At 42.6% G+C, this 24,526-nt stretch overlaps 1 protein-coding gene across 4 annotated transcripts; it reads right to left on the bottom strand.

Annotated features, from left to right (window-relative positions):
- Window positions 1-5,929: 5,929 nt before the first annotated feature.
- Window positions 5,930-21,656, bottom strand: MTCH2 (mitochondrial carrier 2; the record flags this gene model as incomplete). Of its 4 annotated transcripts, none has more annotated exons than XM_084239507.1 (13): window positions 5,930-6,016; window positions 7,620-7,695; window positions 8,978-9,045; window positions 9,753-9,800; window positions 10,685-10,778; window positions 12,447-12,506; window positions 12,945-12,996; window positions 13,854-13,911; window positions 15,238-15,330; window positions 15,464-15,490; window positions 19,215-19,321; window positions 19,458-19,542; window positions 21,570-21,656. In XM_084239507.1, the coding sequence occupies 13 exons, from the start codon at window positions 21,654-21,656 to the stop codon at window positions 5,930-5,932; spliced, it is 942 nt and encodes a 313-aa protein (XP_084095633.1). The 4 variants fall into 4 exon arrangements, with proteins under 4 accessions (XP_084095633.1, XP_084095634.1, XP_084095635.1 ...); XM_084239508.1 differs by having other exon boundaries at window positions 15,238-15,300; XM_084239509.1 differs by lacking the exon at window positions 15,464-15,490 and having other exon boundaries at window positions 15,238-15,300.
- Window positions 21,657-24,526: the final 2,870 nt, after the last annotated feature.

Raw genomic sequence — 24,526 nt, 5'->3', positions numbered from 1 at the left:
GCATCTCTCTGCCACCACGGTGTGCAGGTGGATGGTGGCTTTGATCAGAGAGAGAGGACAGGAGCTTCGAGGCTTTGGGAGAAGATGCAAGATGAGGGGGTGGACAGGAATTTCAAAGCTCACACGGAGAAGAGATGGAATGAGCCTTGTTTAAAACATGGGTGACGACAGAACTTTACACCCACTTTCTATTTATAAATATCCCTGTCTCTCAGCCCGGCTCCTGCACAAGGCTCCAGGGGCGGGTAGCAGACAGAGAGCAGCTGCCAGGGAGAGGCAGATGCAGGCCGTAGGAGGGGCCCTGGGACCGCCTGGCTTGCGCCCAGGGAGTCAAGGCGGACGGATGCTAGGCCAGGAAGTCTACAGAACTTGGGTCAGAAAGCAGCATTGCGTCTCTTGCTGAAAGCCTGTGTAGACGGGGAGAAGAGGCAGCTGCCCTCCGAGCCCCCGCCGCTGTGGAGCGCCCGCTTTATCTGCCGCCGGCTGCCGGGCAAGCGGCCGAGATAAGGGGTGTGGTGACCGCCGAGCAGAGCCCATGCACCAAGATGGTGTGGATGGAGGGAGATGTCAAACTCAAGAGGATTCCTGAGAATCCAGCAGTGACTTCTGAGAAGCAGAGGGGCAGGAAGGACTCAAGTCACCTCCAGGGTTTTCAGCTTGGGAACTAGGGTTCCCAGGATGTGTTTAATAGTCTGAGAATGCAACCACCGCCGCAGGTTTGGCTGTGGGGAAATATCATGCAACTTGAGGATCCTGAAGGACAGCGATTCATTCAACAAACATTTCCTGCGTGATTCTGTGGCATTGCCGTGAGTGCTCATTCTGTGGCAGAGGAAGCTCCAAAGGGGAGGGCTGCCGGCAGAGACTCCACTTGCCCTGGACTCGAGCTTTTACTGATTTGATGACTTTGCCATATTATCTCTACTTGTGAAGTCTCCCCCCCTCTTACATCTTAAATAAGCTACCTTATACCTACTCTTTACCGCCAGTCACTGCACTAAATACTCCAGTGAGTATTACTCTCATTCTAGAGACAGGAGCCAGCACTTGCCCCAGGTCTCATGGCTGCTGTAACTGAGCTGGAAGTTGTTCCACTCCCCCAGCCTGTCTCCTGGGATCCTCAGTATGTCAGAAGCCCAACCACTCCATCTGGTCCTCCTTGAGTCCTCCCACTGGGTTTGGCTTCAACTTCTATGCCATCCAATGCCTCAGTCACCAGAGAGCATGTCGGGCCTTTCCAGCACGCCAGGCTCTGCTGTTTTACATTTGGTTCCGTTTTGTCCTCCCAGCATTTTCAGTTTTCCTTCTTACACTGCTTGGCTCTCTCAGGGCAAGCCGCGCCCTGAACAGGAGACCCCCCTCCAGCCGCCCCAGCCCAGGACTGCAGGCCCGCCACATACTCAGGAGCGGGTGGCTGCATTTGTCTACGTGTGGGCCCCTGAGGGGGACGGCTGGCACGATCTCCCTTACCCTGTGGGAGGTGAGCAGGCTGAAGCGAGGTACAGTTCGGGTTTCTGTTTTCACCCTCCCTTTTGTTTCCAGCCAAAGCACATTCTCACCCGTCTTTCTCACGCCAAGTGGGCAGGGCCCCAGACCGGACAGAAAGTGAGGAGGTACATTGTTTCTTGTCCTTATTTAATCTCTGGTTCTTCATGCTACCATTTGGAAACAAACCGCAACACTGAATTGATTTTCCATGGGAGTGTGACATTCCCCGGAAAGGTCCATTCTTCGGGCTGCCTCAGGGAGGCAGAGGTTGGTGCTAGACAACTCTCACCCACTGTCAACGGGAGACTTTCGGAGGGGACAAGGCTGGTTTCCACTCCCTCTCTGGAAGGTGAAACACATCCAGGTCATGTTTCATTCCCATTTCTTTGCTCTCGGAAGTACTGGTCTTTAAACACATTCTGGTGTGTGGTACTGATCTGAATCTATTTGAAAACACTTTTTGCAGTAAGTTGGTTCCAGAACGATTATGGTTTTTAATATAAAACCTGCCTAACTGGTCTCAGACAGTTTGGGGCCTGGAATGCAGAGGAACCCACTTATGAGACCATCAGTAAGTGGGTCTTTGAGATTTCACCTCATGGCCACAGAGATGACATGAGGACAGGCTAGTACAGTGTAGGGGGACACAACTCAAGCACTGCCAAAGGGGGCTTCCCAAGACTTCTCTTGAGGCAGCCAACAGACGAGGAAGCGAATTCATATGGACAAACTGGATAGATGGACAGTACTCTGAGATTAGAAAATTAATCCCTGTTGCTGTGAAAGAGATTGAGGGCATTTTTGGGGCTGGTGGTCAAGACTTTTATTTGCAACTTTCTCTCGAGGACAAAAAAAGCAGAATGCAGCATCCTGACACACTGAAAAGACAATAAGATGAAGGATCACAAGTGGGATAAAAAATGAGATGTCACCGGGCCTCCCCTGGTGGCAAAGTGGTTGAGCGTTGGGTTGCGAGGCTGCCCAGTTTCTGCAGCCAGTTTGATCCCCGGCCACCAGCGAGGGTCCCACAAAAAAAAAAATACTTTCTTTAAAAAAAAAAAAAATGTCACCTGTGACATTCTTTGATGAGCCTATTATCTCTGCAAAGGAAAATCTATTTTTGTCTGTATTTATAGACAAAAAGTTCCAAAAATATGAAATATTATGGCACTTAGGGAGGTGTTCTGAATGAACCTACCCAACATACAAGGATGTTCTAGAACAATCCGTAAGAGCTTATATATAACTTCCAAGAAATGTTATCCTCCAAATGATGAAGTCCAATTGGATTGCCAATACCTCAAGGAATAAATCCTTGCCCTAGAGCAACTCAGATTTCCATTCGCATAAATCTTCATAATGATCTAGGAAAGTAATGGCAGTCGTTTCTTTCAGTTGCTTCACCTATTTATCATTTGGCAGTGGCAAATCTATGCCTTTCTTGACTGAAGACCACTCTACTCTCTACTCTGGGGAGGCCTGTTCCTTGGTTCGCTACTTTGACTAAAATGCAAGACTCCTTTCCTCAGATGGATGACTTACATATCACCTGGTTCATCGGCTACTTTCCCCCGCACCAGAATACACAGTTTGCATGAAGCAGTAAATATGCCTTGGAATCCGAAAGACTCATTTTGCATCCAGCTCTAAAACTTACCAAATAATCCTAAATGAGTAAATAATGTCAGTCTTGTGTTAGTTCTAAGGCAAGGATACCCACTCTACCAAAGGTCACGACAGTACTTACATAACAGGTTTGGCAGCCACTGCCCCAGTGTTTCTTCTCTCTTCCTTTTCCTTCCTGTCATGGCATCTTAAACTGAACAACTCCTTGAATTGCCACTTGACCAACTAGTTTTCCTGTAAAACCCAGTGGGCCTATTTTTTTTTTTTTTTAAAGATTTATTTATTCATTCATACAAGAACTGGGTTAGAGGCCAGAGGTGTGGAAGGTGAGAGGACATCAGAGACAGAGCGGGGAACAGAACAGGCAGATTGACCGAAGTACACCACTGAGGGGAGCAGCAGGCGAGTCAGGAGAGGTCTGCTGCGCCATGTGGGTTGCTCTCTGGCTGGCTGGGAATCGAACTCATGCTGCAGTAGCTGCGGATTGCTTCATAGGCTGCGTCTTAACACTTGCGCCACCAGGGAGGCCCCCAGTGAGCCTATTTTAAAGGACTAAATTTTTTCCCATAGATTTTCAAATCAGGCAGAAAGAATGGCACTGCTGTGTAAACCCTGAACTTGGTGTTGGATGTACTTTGCATTTTGTCAGTTTAGTTTGTACTATAATCATGAGCCTTGGGGGAGAGGGGTTTGAAGACAAAGACTTTATCCTGTAGGGAGGATGAGACTTCACAAAGGGATGGTACTAGAAATGAATCTTAACCGCATAGGAAAAATTTCAATGGGGAGGGGAAAAGAAGGGCTTTTCTAAAGTAAGAAGTTATAGCAAAGCTAAGGTGTGTTTAGAAAACAGTAAGAAACTGGGATATAGGGCTTCTGTTTAAAGTTTCTTTTATACCCTGCTGTTTTCATAACCACCCCCAAGGGTCTAAGCAGCCTCACATTCTTTTCTTCAATAAAAGCTTTCATGAATATCAGACTCCCTCGGTGGGGAATATAGTTCCTGAAACAGTTCAGCACCAAGGTAAACCACTTGCCCATCTGCACAGGTACAGTTTTCTACCAGATAATCCTTAGTTGAATTTGTATTTATGCTTACAATGAAGTCAGCTCATTTTTTGCTTATGTCTCTCCAAGAGTACCTACCTGTATTTGTTGCCTCTGCATAAACTTCTGATTTTTGATTATGTTAATAGTTTATAAAATCTGATGGAGGGCCACTGGTATATGACCTACAGCTTGGATGCAGTAAGACTGACTGGATGAATACTTTGAACCGTACAAAGCCTGGGTGAAATTTTCAGCAGTCCAACTTGCATAGGTAAAAACTGAAGCCTTGATGCCCTCTGGTGGCAGGCTGGTCTTCACAGACAAGCTTCTCAACTAGGAATAGGCAGGCGTGTATGAGCACAGAAGCCACAGGATAATAAACATGGCACATTTTCCTAGATCATCTTTACTTGAAGATTTTTTTTTGGGGGGAAAAGTGGGTAATGCAAAACATTTTTATATTAAAACAATTGCAGATAATATTAAATAGAATATAAAATTTACATTACTTTTTGAGACAAAGAGACATCAAATACATTTCAAGTTAAGCTGCTCATGAGCTGCAGGCTGTATTCCTGTTTACCTCTGCGTGCTCACTCTGTTATGGGAGCTGCTGCTTCAATAGAGACGTCTGAGAGGCAGCAAATCAAGTGCTTTCTGCCAGAGGATTATTTTAAACTAAGTGAAACCATACACTTTCTCTTTTTAGAACATTTTAACCAGCTTTTTAGAGGCCTGAGTAGTTTTATGCTTGAGTTGATTATATTTCCTCTTACAGTGATTTTTATTCCCTGCTATATAAAGATATTGCTAACATGCCTAAGGGTGACATGCGAAGTGGTCTCTATCCTAAGAGCCATGTGGAGTTAAGTCTGTGTCACCAGATAGGAAGTTACACACTTTTCAAGGGCATACATAGGAACAAAAAACAAATTACTCACCTGCAAAAACAACAAGAAAGAAACAAAAGGAAACACTGAAGACATAGTAGTATATACAGACAGAATAGTGTCATGATGTAATGTAGAGACTGGCAAAGACCGAGCTCTTAGAGAAGGGGGCTACTGCTGCAGCGTATCTGCTTTTCATATTTTATATGACAAGAATTTCTTCCTGGGAAAAAAGCCATTATACTTCTATAGCTGGCTTATTCTCTATAATTGTCCTTTTGTTAGGGTGGCAATTTACTAATTTACAACAGACTTAAGGTGTGGATGTCTCTTGTAGAGATTTTCAGGGGTAATTTAGCAATGCTTTGTCTTCTTTCTGAAGTTTGAGACACAAGGTTAATCAAATGTCATTGAATGGCATATTCTGGTGGACGCTGAATGTTTAGGGTCTACTGAAGAAAAGGTAATTCATAACCTCCCTGGGACACAGTTTGCTTTATTCATTTTCTTAAGTTTTACAGAATTATTTCTCTTCTTGGGATTGTACTCTTCATTTTACAAAGCTTTAAAATGAGACTCAAATCACATGACAATTTGCCTGTCCCTTTAGGAAAATGTAACTTTTTCTTTTCACTTAAGTTAAATAGAGTCTGGAGCAAAAATGTCCCATTTTAGAATGACCCAAGGGGAAGTACCAGTGGTAAATTATGCTACATTGGGATAAAGAACACAAAAGGCAGACACCAAACACCTCCATTTTCCCAAGATTAAATGATTATTAAAAAAGCGCGCCACACTGTATATAAATCAACATTCTCTCCCATAATTCTGTGCATCTGGGACTATAGAAATGTCACTGTCCCTGTCCCACATCTTCAAATTAACATTCTCAGGTCACAACAATAAGTCTTCCCAAAGGGGACTTTCCGGAAAAACAAGCTATTTCCTCGGCTCATATTTCCCTGGGGGAAAAAAATATAAATTAATACAAGTAAAACCTAGCCTGTCCAAATTAGCAGAGAAATACAACTGGATATGCCTCTGGGAAACGATGAAATAAACAGGACAAAACTGGGAATCACTACAGAATAGCCAGTTACATTCTCTGACTCGGCTGAGCTCTCTAGAACTAACTACAATTTTGTTTCATGGATAAGTCAAAAATTTCTTACAGAATGCCAGTTTGGATTCTGGATCTGCCATTTGCTAGCTGGGTTATTAGGGTGAGTCAATATATGTAAAGTTCTGGAAATAATCCTAAATTCAGTAAACGTTAGCTTTTATTTATCTTTTAATGAAATGGTGAGAAGTCTCAGGGGCATTTGCAAAACCTTGTAATTAATGACGTTGTGAGCATGACTGAGCAGACTCTGAAGGCAGACAGCCCCGCACTCCCACACACCAGAGTGTGACCCTGGGTGATATGAATGATGTTATCTAACTTCTTGAAGTCCCAGTTCCTTCATATGTGAAATGGGGTAATAAAAGAAAGGTACCCACCCTCATATGGTAATTCTGAGCTAGTACATGGCAAGCTCGGAGCATGGTGCCTGCGATACAGTAACTGCCCAGTAAAGTGTCTAATACTCTAATACATTTTCTATCTGCTTTTTTCCCAAAGTGGGAGGTTAGTTAGAAAGGAGGCCCAAAAGAGGAGATTTTCCACTGTACAGTATAAAGCTCAGAGTGAAACCTAGAGTGCTCATGTTAGGTCTGCACAGGAATCGTTCAAGTATTCCAGCCTGGATTCACAGATAGGCTTGTTGGTGATGTGCGCTGAGCAAAAGCAACCACAACAGCACTTAGGCCTTTCTATTCGGAGTGCAGGCTGCGGAAGTCTGAGCCCCGAGACAAATCACTAATGCTGTCATAAAGCACAGCAGAGAGCTTCTTCATATACCTCCACTATCCTTTAAAAAAGTGCTTCTCACTGAAAAATGGCTTTAACCAGATGGCCATTTTAAGTGAGCTTGTGTTCAATTTAGCACACAGTCCATCCATTATTTTGGTTCCTAATAAAATGTAGATTGAAGAATCATCTTTGGTTGCAGATGATATCACTCACAGCAATACAAACAATAAATTCAAGTCTGGATAAAACAATCCACTGAGAGACTGCAGAAGAGACCATCTCTATCAACTTCCTTGTGACACATAATTATCATAAACAACTTCTCATTGCCCAATTTCTTCTCACCTGTACCACGGGAAAACACTTGAATATATAAGGAGATTCTGAAGAGTTGTAAAAGGTGAATTTGAAAAATATAACATGAAATTGAGGCTATCATTTGAATTATCAAACTCTGAAATTCAAATGTGATCACTCAAGGCTTCTAGATCACCTCTAGGGATTCTCAGTTCTTCATTACCCCTCCTGCTGATTTCTAAGCAGCATGTATGCCAGAATGACACACAGAATGTTGAAAAGTGTACATGACTGGTAGCTAAAGGGTGAGTGACAAGAGTTAACCTGGAATTCCAAAGATGTTAAGAAAATAAAACAAAATGTGGAACAGAAAGGGGGGGAGAGGAAGGGAAGGACACAGATTAAGAGCGAAATACCTCTTTTTGTAGCATACACCAACAATCTATCCAAGAAGTATATATTGGGGAGTAAGGAGGGCACCCACCAGCAAGCCTAAAATGAAAAAAAAAAAAAAGCTTTTCAAGTTAATATTTACTATCAATCAGTTAATAATATTTAGTTATACTTTCCATAATGTCTTGGTAATAAATTTGTGAACATAACTGTGAAATTCTGGAACATAACAATTATATGACTAAAGAGCAGGAAAATGAGATTTAAAAACTAAACAGTGTTCAAAAGAATACGATAATGGACATAAACAGTGGTCACCACAACAGGTTCTTACTCAGATAACCCACAGTCACTACTTCCACAAAACTGAAAAGATGAAAAATACATTTTACTCATCTTTGAGCTAAAATGTGGCAGCTGCTCTACAAATCACAAAAAACACTTGAATGAAACATGATATGAAATACGGTAACTGCACTCAAAACCCTACACAGCTGTCTATTTGATGGCTACAACAAGCTGAAGGTCATAATGTGTCAGGGACGGTGTGGGGACAGTGTTTTAAATTAAATCAACAGGCAAAACTTCTGTTCAACTTGGTAGCGACATTTGTCATGATGGAAATCAACAGTGTCAACACCACCACCCACTTTCCCAACCTATATAGTGAAAGGGTAAGAAGCTTCCATGGACCAAATTTCCTACTTCTCTGTCTTTAAGACTCTTTTCCTCCAAGAAGCCCCAGGAAAAACAGGCATACTATCATTCAATCCCTGAAACATCTTGTAACTTTCATAAAAAAGAGAATAAAGATTTAAGGGAGCTGTTTATGATATAAATTGTTGCTACTGCTACTGCATGGGGCATATGGAGAAATAAACTGAGGAAAAATAGTCGGAAAAGCAACTGTACTTTTCTCCCCAAATTTCTTTTTTTTTTTTAATTTATTATGCATATAAGAACTGAGATGTAGGCCAGAGCCGTGGAGGTGTGAGAGGATTCACCAGAGACAAACAGTGGGGAGCAGAACAGGCAGAGGTACTGAAATATACTGCTGATGTGAGCAGAGGGTGAGACAGGAGAGGTCTGCTGCCCCATGTGGGTCAGCTCCCTAGCTGGGGATCAAACTCATGTCACAGAGGCTTGATAGCACTGAGATTTAACCCCTGCACCACCAGGGAGGCCCAACTTCCCAAATTTCTTTCTTTCTTTTCTTAAACATTTTAGGACAGGTTTATCAGGAAAAGGAGAAAGAAAAAGAGAGGCACCTGCATAGTCATGGGCAGGCAGGAGAGCTGCTTTCCCCCAAATTTCTACCAAGTCTGCTCTGCCTCTCAGGCTTATGGACAGTCACCTACTAGAAGAGACACAAGGTACTTACCCACAGTTGTTGACAGCCATAAGATTAGAGACAAGCACAAAGGGATAGGTCAACATACTGGCAAAAAACTGCAAAATGGTAGAAAGACAGCTACGTTATTAGTCATTCTGAGTCATTGTTCTCTTTCCTCTCTCTAAAGCAAAGACCTACTGCCACTGTGGCCAAATACTCCAGTGTTGGTTTGCTGAGTATACCAGGAAAGACTATAAATTATACATCTTTTAGCCTACAGGTGCTTCCTCCTAACATATCACTACATCCACTATTTGAGCAAAAGGTCAGAAGTCTTCTCTTCTCCTGTGATTGAGTATTCATATAAAACTAAACAATGTTATTTAAGAGACTAAGCAAATACAAGTAAATGCAACAAAGAATTTCAAAATGCCCCTGAAGAAGAAAATATGAGAATCCCTCTAAAGACAACGGAAACTACTTTAGAAGTCAACTACTGAAGCCAAGACTCCATATGACTAGATGGTGAAGTTCTCCAGTGGAGGGTTAGCTGAGAAGCAGGCCTGACTGCAGGGGGCAGAGCTGTGGTAAGAAATGCCCACATGCCCCTTCTGAAAGCTGAATAGCACCAACCATGTGGGCTCATTAGTACTGTTACTGTGATGTGTGAATTCTGGGTTAGTCCCACCTCCAAAAAGCATTTATGAATCTGAGAGACTTTCCCGAGACAGCTGGGTGGTTTAAAGTAGTGATAACACAGGTCAAGTCTAAAAGAAACTAAACACAGCTATTCCTAGAAGGTTAAGAGAATTTGAAAACTCACTCCTGTGACAGCTTGGGAATAACTTTTCATTTCATTCATGGTGGAAACCTAAAATATGAAGAAAGTCTTTATTAGAATGAATAAGAAAATTAAGTTGATAGTAACAGCTAATTGTCCCCAACTATATCAATATAATCTCTAAATTATAAGTCTGATAGCTTGAAAATGAACTTTGAGGATGAAAACATAAAATAGTGATTATAAGCATAAAAAGGTAGTTGGCAAAATGATAACAAATTCCTCATTGAGGTTAAGATGGCTTAGAAACAAATGTAGTAGCTTCAGGATTTCAGAAACAAAAGAAAATAAGATTGGTAACTTTCCCTCAAGTTCCAGAAATACAATCCCTGCAAAACTACCTTTACAGCCTATCTGAGGGACAAGTCATACAGCTAGGTGTGAGCGGAGACTGTGGAGAAAATCAGTCTCTATACTCATAAAGCTTACAACTTGGATTTAGCCCCACCCTTGGGGATGTTCTATGGGGTTGCCCGTGTACAAAGAGGCCCACAATTGCCAAGGTAGGGGAAACATTACTTCTAGGGAAGGCTGATTCTTAAAACCTCCCAGGGCTGAGCTTTCCAGAAAATGCCCTTAGCTCGTCAGATCAGACACCAAACCTTGAAATTGTCATGCTTCATGGTATCTTCTAAAATCAGGTATCAATAAAGAAGTAATCCCCCGTGGCACAGAGACAGTGCTAGATCTCTTGGGTTTACTCTGCACACCTTAGGGATTTTGTCCAAGCATCTCTCTATGGTAAATAGTATAGGTCACACCATTAGACTTTGGAAACTTGACTGCTAATGCTTACTATATATAACGATGGGCTGGGCACACGATAAACTGCCCTCTTACTTTAAAGCTAACCTAGCTGCCAGATGAATTCAATAAAGTTAGGACCAGCATGTCTCCTTAAGGGCACAACCTACCCCACTGTCCAGTGCATAGGTATTGACGAGGTAGGCCAGTGAGTTACAGAGCCACAAAGAAATGATGTCACCTAGGAGGCGAGGAATAAGACCCCTACATGAGGAAACAAAAATAAGAATCAAGACCTGTGATCAGTACAAAGAAAATCCACTCAATACAAATACTTTGTAAAGAATTAGAAATTTCAAAACATTCTATACAAATGAAGACATTGAATACCAATATCTAGCCTTCATAACTGGTTCATTCAGTCAATACAATTGTACTTAAAGCTGATCACTAGCTATTGACTTTCATTCCCCGCCCCCCTTTTTTAAAGGTTTATTTTTACTCATTTATGCATACAAAAACTGGGGTGTAGGCCAGAGATGGGTTGGGGGCGGGCAGGAGAGGATTCACAGAGACAGAGTGGGAGCAGAACTGGCAGATCTACTAAAATACATTTCTGAGCGGAGCAGTAGGTAAGACAGGAGAGGTCTGCTGCACCATGTGGGTCAGCTCCCTGGCCGGGGGATCGAACTCATGCCACAGTGGCTGGTGACAGCTTAACAGCACTGAGATTTAACCCCTGAGCCACCAGGGAGGTCCTCATTCCCACTTTTTAAATGCAGGCCAGCTATATGCTCTAATATGGCAAGTGGCTCATCTTACTGTTAGTAACTAAGCAAGGAGGCCAAAAATTTGCCTACTATGCAGAAGAGACTTAAATATTGTTATTAAATTATTTGACACTTAGGAATGACCCAAACACAGACATAAATGAGGTTAATGAAAAACTGTGTTTCCAGGGCACAAGACAAGGCAGCAGGGAATAGTGGGACAAACACTGCCCTACCCATTACGACCAGGGTTCAAATCACTCCTACCACCCATCAGCTAGGTGTTGGGCAGCCAATGAACTTGCCAGAGCATTAATTTCTTTTGTAATCTCTAAAATGAGAATAGTAACTGTCTTGCTTATGTCTCAGAGTATCTGTGATAGACGAAATCAATTATGTAAAACACTGAAAATAAAAAAGGACCCTTTAGTTAACATTGCAGTTTCTGTTGTTCTGACTTCTTCTAAAGTACATTCAAGGGGCCTCCCCTGGTGGCATAGTGGTTGAGCGCTGGGCTGCAAAGCTGCCCATAGCCTCTGCAGCACCGGTTCGATCGCTGGCTGCCGGGCGAGGGTCCCACATGGCACGGAGATCTCTCCTGCTGCCCACTGCTCCCCTCAGCAGTGTACTTCTTCGTCAGTTTGCCTGTTCTGCTCCCTGTTCTGGCTCTGGTGAATTCTCTCACCCTCCTGTGCTTCTGACTGTACCCAGTGCTTGTATAAATAAATAAATAAATAAATCTTAAAAAAAAAAAAAAAAGTATTGCTTTAAAAAAAAAAAGTACATTCAAGGAAATGAATGCAAAAACCTCAGGATGTAAAAACATCAGATGATTTTTCCATTTTTCAAAAAATAATTTTCCTCATTTTATCAACTGTATATAATTGGAAACTCACAAGAGCTGAAACTTGGAATCAATTTATTTGTTAAAAAGCCAAACAAATGAACCAAATCTTCATTTCAAATATTTTACATGTGCAGAAGCAAAAGTTAGGGGTCTTTTACAAGAGCACTGAAATCAGAGGGGCCTAAACAGTGCTTAACATGAAGTAAACCCACAGAATACATTTCCCCAGGAGTTAAACAGAATCATGTCCTTATTTTCATCAAAGCTTTCTAGTCATATCAAAATCACATACACACAAATCAACAATTTACTCACGCAAAAAATCCTAGGATGCCCTCTTCCCGATAGATGGTTGCAATGGAGTCACAAAGCCCACTAAGGTACAGGAGAAGGTAAAACACATTAAGATGACTGTGAAGTTTCTTAAAAAAAAAAAATTATCACTTTGACAAGGTCAAGTTTATCTATCCTTTCCCTTGTTCCACCCCCTCACACTGCACAGAGTTGAATTTGGAAAGAAAAGTGAAGTCATCATCTAAAGGCAGTGACATGGAGTTAGGATGATTTCAGAACTGGTGGTTTTGCAACTTACTCTGAGAACCTGCAGGTTCCTGAATCTGCCTGGGTCTTCTATTTTACTGGGGGGTGTGTGTGTGTGCACGCGCGCACGCACACACACACAGATGAAATTATGTAAGATATATGAAATATTTTTTTGTAAACTCTAAGGTGTCACAAAAGATATTAATAGTGTTATTCTTATATGCTGGCTTAAACAGATCTCCCTGAATACTTGGAAACAAAAACACTTACCAGTACTTGGATTCTCTGCCAATAAATTGTACCATAGATCTCAGAGTGATCACTGCAGAACATAGAGAAAAGACTTAAAACTACATCAAGATCAGGCCTCCCTGGTGGCACAAGGGGTTAACACACAACCCATGAAGCTTTCTGCAGCCTCTGCAGGACAAGTTTGATCCCTGGCCAACCAGGGAGCCACCTACCTGGCACAGAGACCTCGCCTGTCTAGCCCGCTGCACTCCTCAGCAGTATATTTCAGTCAATCTGCCTGTTCTGTTCCCCTCTCTACCTCTCGTTAATCCTCTCACCCCCAACACCTCTGGCCTGTACGCCAGCTCTTGTATGCATAAATAAATAAATCTCTTTAAAAAAACTACATCAAGATGAATTTTGATAGTTTTGGGAGGAGAAAAAAATTTTCTCTACCTAAAGATCCATTACTATCTGGATAAATTGGATAAAAGACAACACTAGCAAGCAAACAAAATTCAGGAAAGGCACTTTTTTTTTTATAGAGGCATGTTTGTTTTATTTATTTATTTGTTTGTTTTGTTTATACATGCACTGGGTACAGTCAGAAGCGTGGGAGGGTGAGAGAATTCACCAGAGCCAGAGCAGGGAGCAGAGCAGGCAGAAGGACCGAAGTACACTGCTGAGGGGAGCAGCGGGCGGCAGGAGAGGTCTGCGCGCCAAGTGGGACCCTCCTCCGGTGGCCGGGGAGCAGCCGGGGATTGAACCGGCGCCGCAGAAGCCGCAGGCAGCTTCGCAACCCAGCGCTCAACCGCTGCGCCACCAGGGAGGCACTCAGGAAAGGCACTTTAATGCACTTCCACATCAACTTATCTAAGGGGTCAGGAGACCAAGTTATAAAAGAAATATAAGAAGACCGATTATTTCAGTTATCAGCTGTAAACATACCATGGAAGGGATGTGTGATGAGGGTAGCAGCAGAACGGGCCATCATCTCTCGAGTTGTCTAGAAACAATCAACAAACACTTCTTCACATATATGACACTCAAATTCTTGTAAGAAGCAATGTGGGTGATATTGCTGAATAAGAGAGGGGGCCACATAGCACTCCAGCCCTGCAGTTAGGATGCAGTAGCATACTGTCATTCTACCAGCATCTGCACTGGTAGAATGTTCTGTTATAGTTATGCCTCAAAATTTCTCTGCAGAACAGATTTATGTTGTCCTTTCAATTTTACAGATAAGAAAAACAAAATCAAATAAACAGAGAGGTTCACCAACAAACAATAAGGGCATTGGAATAAAATTGTGAAGCTGTATTTAGATTACGTTGCTCTCTCATTCTGAGTGATTGCAGAGGCACTGCTATCTTTGCTACACAAATGTCAGGCTCCATTTAATCTGTACTGAAAACCCAGGGAGACCGGAACAACTCCGATTTGCTGTTTGATCACAATCTGGTAACTTCAGTGCTGTTTTATTTATCTGAGTTTATCTTTCTAGTCTTGGACTCTGTTAAAAGGTTAGTAAAGACAATTAAATTACAATTCTTGGAGGTGGTTATAAATGTCACATATCTATTATTCCTTTTTGCATTTCAACAAAATCTTCAATGACTCATTTAATACATCCCTCACTCCCTACTCCAATGGTAGTTCTAAGAAGACCCTACAGGACAGGGTCTAACTGCAGCTAAGAAAATACAAAATGCATACTAATATATATTTCTACTTCTAAATAAACTTCATGAAATTTAGAGAAAATAAAGTTAATTCATCTGACTTACAGAAATACTTGTTTGGGAATGGGTATTTTAGAAGGCAGCATTTACTGGGAAATTGTGACCTCATTACAGACAATTAGACTAAGAAATTAAAAAATAGTTCTGAAAGTCATAAATATTATGTAAGGTAGAAACTCCAATGGCAGTAGATAGTTATGGAAAATGGGTAATAAAGGCATTCCAAAGCCATAATAACATAAAAGCATTTCTGAATACACAATGTTTAAGAGGCCCTGGCCACTATTTTAACATGTTTGTGCCAGAGATTTTCAACTTTATCAGAAGACTTTCAGTAGAAACCTCTTCAATTTTAAAGATGAAATGAGTAGGAAAAATTAGTTTCCTTAAAATGCAAACATCCCAAACAGCAGGCATTAGCTCTTTCTCTTTCTTATGTTATACATGTAGGAAAGCTCAAATTAAATTGAAGATTTCATTTCATTCCAAACAGACACTGAACACACAAGGCCTGATGATCCCAATTTCAAAACAGCTGCACCATATATTCTGATTTAGGAAAACAGCCCAGGATGTTATTCAATTCTTACCTCCTTGATAACTCGGTCAAAGCAAAATGAAACTTCTTTCTGTGCATTTCCAGGTCCTAACTCCTGGAAATCAAAATCAAAGAAGACAGGTATCTTGAGGTTTTAAACAGAACTATTCAAATTGTGGCCACCCTGTATGCCAACACTCACTGAGATGAAAGGGAAACTGACTGCTCGTCCCTCACAAGGGAAATGGGCCCAGGCATAGAAACTGGCTCCAACCTACCTCATTCTTATCACACTCCTGGTAATGCTGTAGAGGAAGAGAAAAAAGAAAAGAAAGGATAATTAAGGTTAAGATAATTTCACTAGAAGACATAAAATGAAAACACTATTGGTCGAAAACAAAAGCCAAATAGTTGATTTTCTTTCTTTTTCTTGCAACAAATCTCCAGTTTACTTCTAATTAATTAACTGGAAGTAAGCGTCTCTAAAGTGACCTCGTTTTAAGGTTAACATACTGGTCAGCTGAAGGAACAAGGATATGCTCATGAAAATTCTAAGGAAAATCAAACAAAATCCAGAACATTATTTTCTAAACGTTCTTGTTTAACAGAAAATAAGCAAGTAAAAACAAAGCCTAGGATTCCTAATCTCCTTGTGGAAATCGCAGGACCAAATCCAAATAGGGCAAGTCTCTTTTCTTCACTGTACAAAAGAACAGAGAATTGGTGCTAAGTCTGAATAGCTAAAGCTGCCTGACTTTTCCCTTTCTGTTTCTGAAACGAGTCTTTTTTTTCTTTTTAGGGAAGAGAACATGAATACCACAAGAGCCCAGATTAAACTGGAAGAGGAAATATTATTTTAAAAATAGAAGATGGGCAACATATAAAATAAAAGAATCAGACAATTGAGCTGCTAGTTGTACTAGATTTTAAAAAAGGCAATACTTTTTTTGTAAAAACATCAGAGCAAGAGAATAATCATCAAGAGTAAGCAAGTAAAATGACATTTTTTGTCAAATTTCAGTTGTACCACTGGAACTCAAAGGTTAGAATTTAATTCTAATAGGTTCAGCTGTTTTACAATTTTTCATTCATTTCTAAGAAAATCATAGAAGGAAAAAATAACCAATTTCTAGACTTTTACTCTATTGGTGAAACTGTCTACTTCTCTTCATTTTTCTGACTGGATATCGATTTAATTCTTATTCAGATATACAGAACTCTTTCTTATAAAGGTAAACCATTTCCATCAACCCTGAATTGGCCCTTCTTTTTTATTGTATAAGCTGCTTATTATTTATTTTTTGCATAGAAGAACTGGGGTGTAGGCTAGAGGTGCAGGGGGTGGGGGGTAAGAAGATTTACCAGAGAAAAGTGGAGAGCAGAACAGGCAGATTTACTGAAATACACTGATAAGGGAAGCAGTGGGTAAGGCAGGAGAAGTCTGCTGCGCCATATGTGGGTTAGCTCCCTGGCCAGGATGGAACTCAGGCCTTAGCAGTGACAGTGTTGAGAATTAACTCCTAGGCCATGAGTGCGACCCCCTAAGCTGCTTTTAATACAAAGTACAGTGCCAACCCTCCATCAAGTTTCATTTAGCTACATGTGAAATACATATTTGTGGGAGCTTGGATTATAGTGTGCCTCAACTACTCTGTATCTCTGCGTTGATTATTCTTTGCTTTGACTATTCTGTGCCTCTCAGTGTGCAGGAACAGGGAAAGTTTGAGATAAGGAACCTCTCAGGGCAAAAGTCCTGGTATGAGGATCTCTATATGCTGAAAACAGCCCTCTCAGGGCAGAAGAACTGGCGTGTGGACCTGTACTTGTGGAAAACAGCACGTGTAGAAACAGCAATAGGTGTGGTGGTTCGAGTAGCATAAACACTGAAATGTTCTCCCTATTTCCCACACTTGGCTGGGGCCAGCTGGTTACGCATCCTCCCACCCCCACCCCACACACCTGTGCATTCCCTGTTTGCCTGCTTGCTTCTTTGACCTTTTTTATTTTGTCTGATTCCAAATAAAAACGAGACTGCCCTTGGAGCTGGGCTGCCCCTTCATGGTGTAGTCCCTCTAGGCCTCTCATTGTTCTGCACATGGACTCTGAGCAATCCTTTTCTCATCCCGCCACCACACATTGTAACAAAACACATATTCAAGGTATGTCAACTCTGTCTTATTTTTCCTTTACGTAAAGGATCTTTGACTAGAGGACAACTGCCTTTCCACATGTAAATCTCACTTCGGTAACAGCAGTCCTTTCACTGGGCCCAGACTAAGGTGTGGCTGGAAAATAAAGTAGAAATCAATTCACCCAAAACACTGGCCCATGAGGACTACATCTCTCTGACCCCCAGCCCATCTGCATTGCTGCTTCCAAATTCAGTGGACAGGCATGACAACAAGGATAAGGGTAGAGAGTGACAATGACTGAGGGGTGAAACAGCTTCCACATGAGGACTGACCGAAAAGCTAAGCTAATTGTTTGACAAAATTATGTTATGTTCATGAAATGATAAAACATTAGAGGGTCTCTGTGGCGGTGCAAGGGGTTAAGCACTGCACTGTGAAGCAATCCGCAGCCTCTGCAGCACGAGTTCAATCCCCGGCCGACTACAGAGAAACCCACATGGCGAAGCAGACCTCTCCTGTCTCACCCACTGCTCCCCTCAGCAGTGTATTTCAGTCCATCTGCCTGTTCTGCTCCCCGCTTTGTCTCTTCTGAATCCTCTCACAGCCCACCCCCCGCATCTCTGGCCTGTACCCCAGCTTTAATTATGCATAAATAATTAAATCTTAAATAAAATAAAATAATAAATAAATAAAACATTAGAATTGGGGCAACCTTAAAGGCCTGGGGGGAAAAAAAAGATGTGGTGGATTGGTACTGAGCACCATTTAGATAAGCAATTGACAACCACTTCGATTTCAGCATTTATATGCTTTATAGATTTCATAAACATACAGTTGTTTTTTTTTTTTTTTTTTAAGAATTATAGCACAGAGGATAATATATCCCTGGTGCCTGCCTCTGGGAAACAGAATAGAAAACCCATGACTTTAATATTCTCAACTATACTTATGCTGTACAACCATGGACTGCTGTACAGGTTACACCTTTATAAATAGAACTAAGATTAATTCTGTTTGACCTACATTGTAACAGGTGCAATTGAGAATCCAGTACAATAAAAATGACAGGCTTTAGCACTTGAAGTTAAAAGATGGCAAAACAGAAAGAACACTAAGAAAGAAAGAAATGTAACTGATGTTTTAGGAAACATACAAAAAAACTAAGAAAACAATTCACTATGTATCTACCACAAAGGCTACATAGTAACATTTTATCCCTTTTGCGTAAGATAATGCCCTTTCTTAAAATCCTACAGATATAGCTGAAGTTCTACCTCTCATCTCTGCCACCTTCCCAAGTGACAGCTACTCTAGGGTTGATGTACATATTGGTGATTTTTTTGTTTAACTTTCAAGTTTATGCAACATAATATATATTCAGAGACAAATACAAATGTCATAGATAATTAAAAGACAAAATCCATATAGCCATGATCTGGATGAAAGAAAATCATTGCCATTACTACCCAGAACCCCAAGAATGGCCCCTCTTCTCTCTGCATACAAATATGCACTGTCCTGACTTTTTAAGTGGTCTGTAACAGAAAAGATTTTACAAGGGTAACACTAGAAAGAGGAGCATTAAATTCGAAAAAAATGCACATTTTAATCAGCTTCCTTTCCTCTATAAAAATCAGTGACATACGAGCTCAAATAAGTGTATTTAATCTCTGCTCAGAATAACTTGGTTTAGAGGAAGGTCACATAGGTCAAAATCCTTTCATCTTACACAAATTCCCCTTGCTTCCCTGAAAAGAATTTAGCATCGGTATACCAAGAACATGTTTTCCAAAAGGAACAAAGATCAAATTTATAAATGTCTTTGAAATTGCTCTTGAAAATCTGTGCATAAAAGCTAATCTAAAACTAAGAGAAGATTAATTGATTTTCCTCTTACCTGTAAAACTTTACCATGGACCACAGTTCCAAGGACTCCTGAACACAGTCTTGGTGTTAAGCCTGTGAACAACCCACGCTTCCCATCGATGCTCGCAATGTGCTGAGCTAAGAACATGAATCAGAGATTTAATTCTACTTGAAATAAATGGTTATATAGAAATTTCAAGGAAACATGCTTTCTGTGTAACATGCTTTCTAGTCTATTCAGTATCATCCAATTTCAAATAAATCAGACACTTACCATAACAAAAGAGCCCAGGAAGCTGACATACTTGCCGCCCAAAAATATTTCGGCCTATTGTTGGAGGCAGAGGCTCATATCCCACCTTTAAAAACAAGATACTAAGGTAAGAATCATTATAAGTGACAAACTCCCAAGAATCTCTTAGTTGCAAGATCTTGAATAAAGAACAAAATCAGGGTTATAATTTTTAACGCAAATTAAAACGCAGTGTATGTTGTCCTTGTCAGCTTTTTATTTTGTCTATTGATAAGACTGGTTTCAATAAACTCCAAGTTGCCTTTTGGCTCAAATTCTATGAGGTAAACCATGTAACTGCCATAGAGCAACATCAAATTGAAAAAGAGGATAAAGGCACTTTTGTATCAAGAAAGATACAGTTTACTGAGGTGGTTCAAAAATATTTTCTAAAGAAGCTCTAACCCATTTTTAATATTTAGACAAAATGAGAAGACATCTACTGCTAAGCCAGCATCAACTTCCTGCGTGACTAGCAAAACTAATAACTCAAAAGGCAAATGCAGATTATAACTGGCTAATTCACTCAGGAAATAATGACCAGCTAAATTCACATTAAAAGAGCAGACTGTCATTAACAATCTAATGGAGGCCATTTTAGAGTTAATGATTATCATCTTATCTCTACAATATATTCAGGATTTTCATATTCAGTGCTAAAGGGATACTTGAGAGAATAAATGCTGTAGGACATGGTTTTGAGTGCTGTGATTCTTAATCTGACCAATAAAATTACTGTCTGGGCTTCCTGAAAGTGATACTGTGCAACTATTTTAAAAACTTGAGTATCTGTGAATTTCATCAACCTTCCTCTCTCCCAAGATAATTGGCAACACATAGAGGTTGTGAAATCAGGATTAAAGATATTCAAGTTTTAGGGGCAAAAGCTCTGAATGTCACTTAGAAAATCCTGTGTCCTGGAGAAGAACTGTGTGTGGGGGCTCCTACCAGACTGAACTACAAAAAGCTGCTATCTTAGATATTGTCTCGCCCCAAATGTGACAATTTTGTTTTTAAACGTCATAGTACACTTTCAAGTCTTTGGTCTTGGTTCAAGTAATTTATTTTACAATAGCCTTTTACATATATAATCTGAATCCAAACGGGTCAACTAAACAACACATCAAGTCAGGAACAAGAAATGTGACTTTCCCTGGAGTCTTGTGTATTTCAGACGGTGAGAACTGGGGTTCTAAAAGCTTCCTTCTTTGGCACAAAGCAAGAGCTAATGATGTGTACTCTCCATTAAAATTGAAAAAAATGAATGACCTACCCAAGACAGGGAAATTCAGAAAGGCTATTGAAAATACTAATAGTGTACCACCTGCTAAAACCCAGCCTGCTTGCCCCTGGACATAAAATACATCTGATAATTATTTTATAGTAGACGAGAAACTCGCTAAAACTCTTTGGGCTGAACTGACTTTTTCAGACAGATGTGGTTTTCCACTGTCCTGAGCTACAAAGGCTGCTGCTGGAGAGCGCTCAGCAGACCCTGCCCAAATTTCACTCCGCAGCCACCCCATGGGTCAGTTCTGAATGGGCTCCTTGTGTTTACCTGGGGTATCAGGTGCTAAAATCTCCCAACAGAATAGCTGCACTAACAGTAGGAAAAGAAGAAGAAAAGGACTAATAAATAAAAAAAGAAAATGTTGGCATCCCGTCATTTCAAATTTGACTTCAACAGTCTCTCGCGGCCAGTTTGGGGGGCAGGGGGGGAGAGGTGAGTGTTCATTTCAAACAGGCGGGAGGGAGGGGCTGGGAAGCCCACGGTGGCGACGGGCCAGGATCAACCTCCGAGAAGAAAAAACAAAGTTCAGAAAAGCCACCGGGCCGGCGGCGCTGGAGGCAGTTGGCTGCAGGGCAGGAGCGGGCCTCCCGGCTCGACGAGGAGGCACGACCTCGGGCAGGCCCAGCGGCAGGGCCAGGGCCGCGGGGGTGAAGCGCGCCTCAGCAGGCAGGAAGGGGCGGCGAGACGGAGCAGCATCCAGGGAGACCGGGAGGCCCCGGAAGGCAGCCCCGATCCTCGGGCGCCGCGGGCAGCGGCGTCAGAACCGGGCGCCGGGCGGGGTGGGGGGTGGCGACGACTCGTACCTGGATGAGCACCTTCACGTACATGAGCGGCTGGGACAGGATGGTGAGACCGGAGCCCAGGAGCACCTGACTGGCCGCGTCCGCCATGATGGCAACCGCGGACGGACAGACAGACGGAGCCACCGAGCCACCCAGCCAGACCCAGATCACGTGCCCGGGCCGCCGGCTTCACTGGCCCGCCCGCGGCGTGCGCGCACGCACGCACCGGCGCGCCCCGCCCCGCCCCGGCCCCGCCCACAGAAACGGCAGGAGCACGCGGGCGGGCCCAGGGGGCGGGGCGAGCAACACGGGCCAGGTGCGCATGCGCGTCGCGGTGGGCTCGGCGTTCCACTGGGCTGGGCGGTTCGTTGTGCGCCTGCGTAGGACGGCCGCGTCCGGAAGGAGAATAGGAACGTGGGGAGCGCTTGAATGACCCTGACAGCAAAGGCAAGGTCAGAGGAGCATAAGAAGAATTGAAAAGGATTCTTGTGCTTTGCCTCCGCACTTGCCCTTTGGACATCATCTACAGACCCATAGACAATTTAATGATCAACAAACACTAGATAAGATCGATATCTAATAATCCACCTGCAGGTTGCTGTTGAGGCATGCTTTCATTCATTGTTACCTTATCAGAAAAATAAGTTGATGGCTGTCTAAATTAATCTTTCCTCCTACCCCCGTTTTTCCTGCTGACGTGGTCTTCAGCACGCATTAGTGTGTGAGATTTCTTATTTATTTTGCTTGTTTTTTCTATTAGAATGTAAGCTCCATAGCTCTGGAACCCTGAAAGCCTTTGTTCACTGTGGTATATTCCGTGCCTGGCACATACTAAGTGCTCAGTAAATATTCACATGGCATAAATAATCAATTGCATCAGTGCCCACCAGGTGACAGGCTATTAGAGGCAAAAATAAAAAGAAATTGCCCTTACCTGTGAAGCTGTTATAGAGCAGCCCCGATATTAAACGGGTTCCTGGCTGTGGGTCCTCACCCGCGCGCTTTAAAGGGACTTATGAATACTCTACTACAGACACACGCAAAAGGGTTAATAAAAGGTTTATTTACAAGAGAAAAAGAAATAAGGAAAATGTACAACTCAGGGAGAAAATAGGGAAATAAAGTCTTTAATGCGTCCTACCGGATCCGACGACCTGGAAACCCAAAGTCACTCTCAGAGCTGACCGGACGCTGCGAGCTGGTTAAGAGCCCAAAAATGGACAGAGCCCCCCAAAGCCCACGTGTCTGCCTTTTGTATCCACCTGGCTGCTTAACCCCACCCTCAGGTCCCAGCCACCTTTCCTTTGGTGGTGATGGAATTTGGAGTTCCCAGTGTTTTTGGCTTTGACCTGGGGTGGGGGTGGAGTCCACAAAGCCTATATGGAATTTGCTTTGGGACATTCTTTTTCCCCTAACAAAGCTAACGTGTTCAATATCAAACAGCATGTAGTGAGTGGTAGAATGCGGCACAAAGAATGAAAAGAGAAGACTGGAAATAAGAACCTTGCTATCTTTGGTGTCAAAATGAAAATAATTCAACCTTCCTTTTAGCTTGTGTTCAAATTTAAGCTTTTTTTTTTTTTTTCCTAAAAAAAGTTTTTTTATTTATGTATACCAGAACTGGGGTAATAGGCAGAGGTGCAGGGGTTGGGGTGGGGGAGAGGGTGTTGGTGAGAGTACTAACCATATACAGAGTGGGGAATAGAACATGTGGAATGACTGAAATACACTGCTGAGGGTAGCAGTGGGCAGGACAGGAGAGGTCTGCTGGGCGATGTGGGTCACATTGCTGGATGGGGATCTAATTGGCACTGCAGTGTGTGCAGATACAGTGCTGACACTTTAATGCTTTCATCAACAGGGAGGCTCAACTAAGCTTAACATTACAATTAACTCTAAGGGTTCTGTAGAGCACTAAGTGAAGAGAACTGTAATAAATACATGTGTAAATATAAATTAAACCTGCAGACCAGACGAAAAACCTGGGCAGCTACTTAGAAAAAAAGGCCATTCCGGGCCTCCCCGGTGGCGCAGCGGTTGAGCGCTGGGTTGCGAAGCTGCCCGCGGCCTCTGCGACGCAGGTTCGATCCCCGGCTGCTCCCCGGCCACCAGAGGAGGGTCCCACATGGCGCGCAGACCTCTCCTGCCGCCCGCTGCTCCCCTCGGCAGTGTACTTCGGTCCTTCTGCCTGCTCTGCTCCCCGCTCTGGCTCTGGTGAATTCTCTCGCCCTCCTGCGCTTCTGACTGTACCCAGTGCATGTATAAACAAACAAACAAATAAATAAATAGATAAATAAAACATGCCTCTATAAAAAAAAAAAAAAAAAAGGCCATTCCAAGACAACTGGGGATGCTGGACCAAAAGTCAGAAGCAACCAGAGTAGAAGGGAACACTCACCCTCAGGATCCAAGTGTAACAGGGTGGTCCCCAGGAAAGGGGGAGGTTCGCTGCCCCACCCAAGGGAGGGTGGAGCTGAGCAGGAAGAGGAGAAGTGGCAGAAGAGACTGAGGAAGGAAGCAGGATGGAGCCAGGAGACCTGGAGGAGGCGCATGGAGCCTAGAGACACGTGAAGAAACTGCGCTTGTCTTTTGGTCGTGGACTGGGTGACACAGATGTGGGTGAGACCCATGGGGAGGTGACAATGGCAGCTTTTATCTTGATGTTGATTTTGCTCTTTTCCTTCCGGGCTTGTCTGGTTGTTTCTGACTCTTTTCTGTGGGTTCCCACTGGAAGATGCTTTAGACTTGTGGCAGGCTTTGGGGCCTTGCTCTGGGCCGATCCCATATGGATGGACTTTTACCCACGAGGGGACGGGTAACTTTGGGTGCTTCATTTAGAAACTAGACTCTTTGCCTTACCTGTATTGTTTCCTAGTTTTATTAAAGTCCCTTCCCATTAAAGTCTCCTATGTTTTGTGTTGATGCGGCGGATGGCAGAACCCATTTAGAATAGGCAGGTTTGCGGGGTTTGGGCTGCC

The sequence above is a fragment of the Talpa europaea genome (assembly GCF_964194135.1).
Source record: "Talpa europaea genome assembly, chromosome: 1".
Classification (NCBI taxonomy): Eukaryota; Metazoa; Chordata; class Mammalia; order Eulipotyphla; family Talpidae; genus Talpa; species Talpa europaea.
Note: the sequence above shows the minus strand (reverse complement) of the source record. Positions and strands in the feature narration are given on the sequence as shown.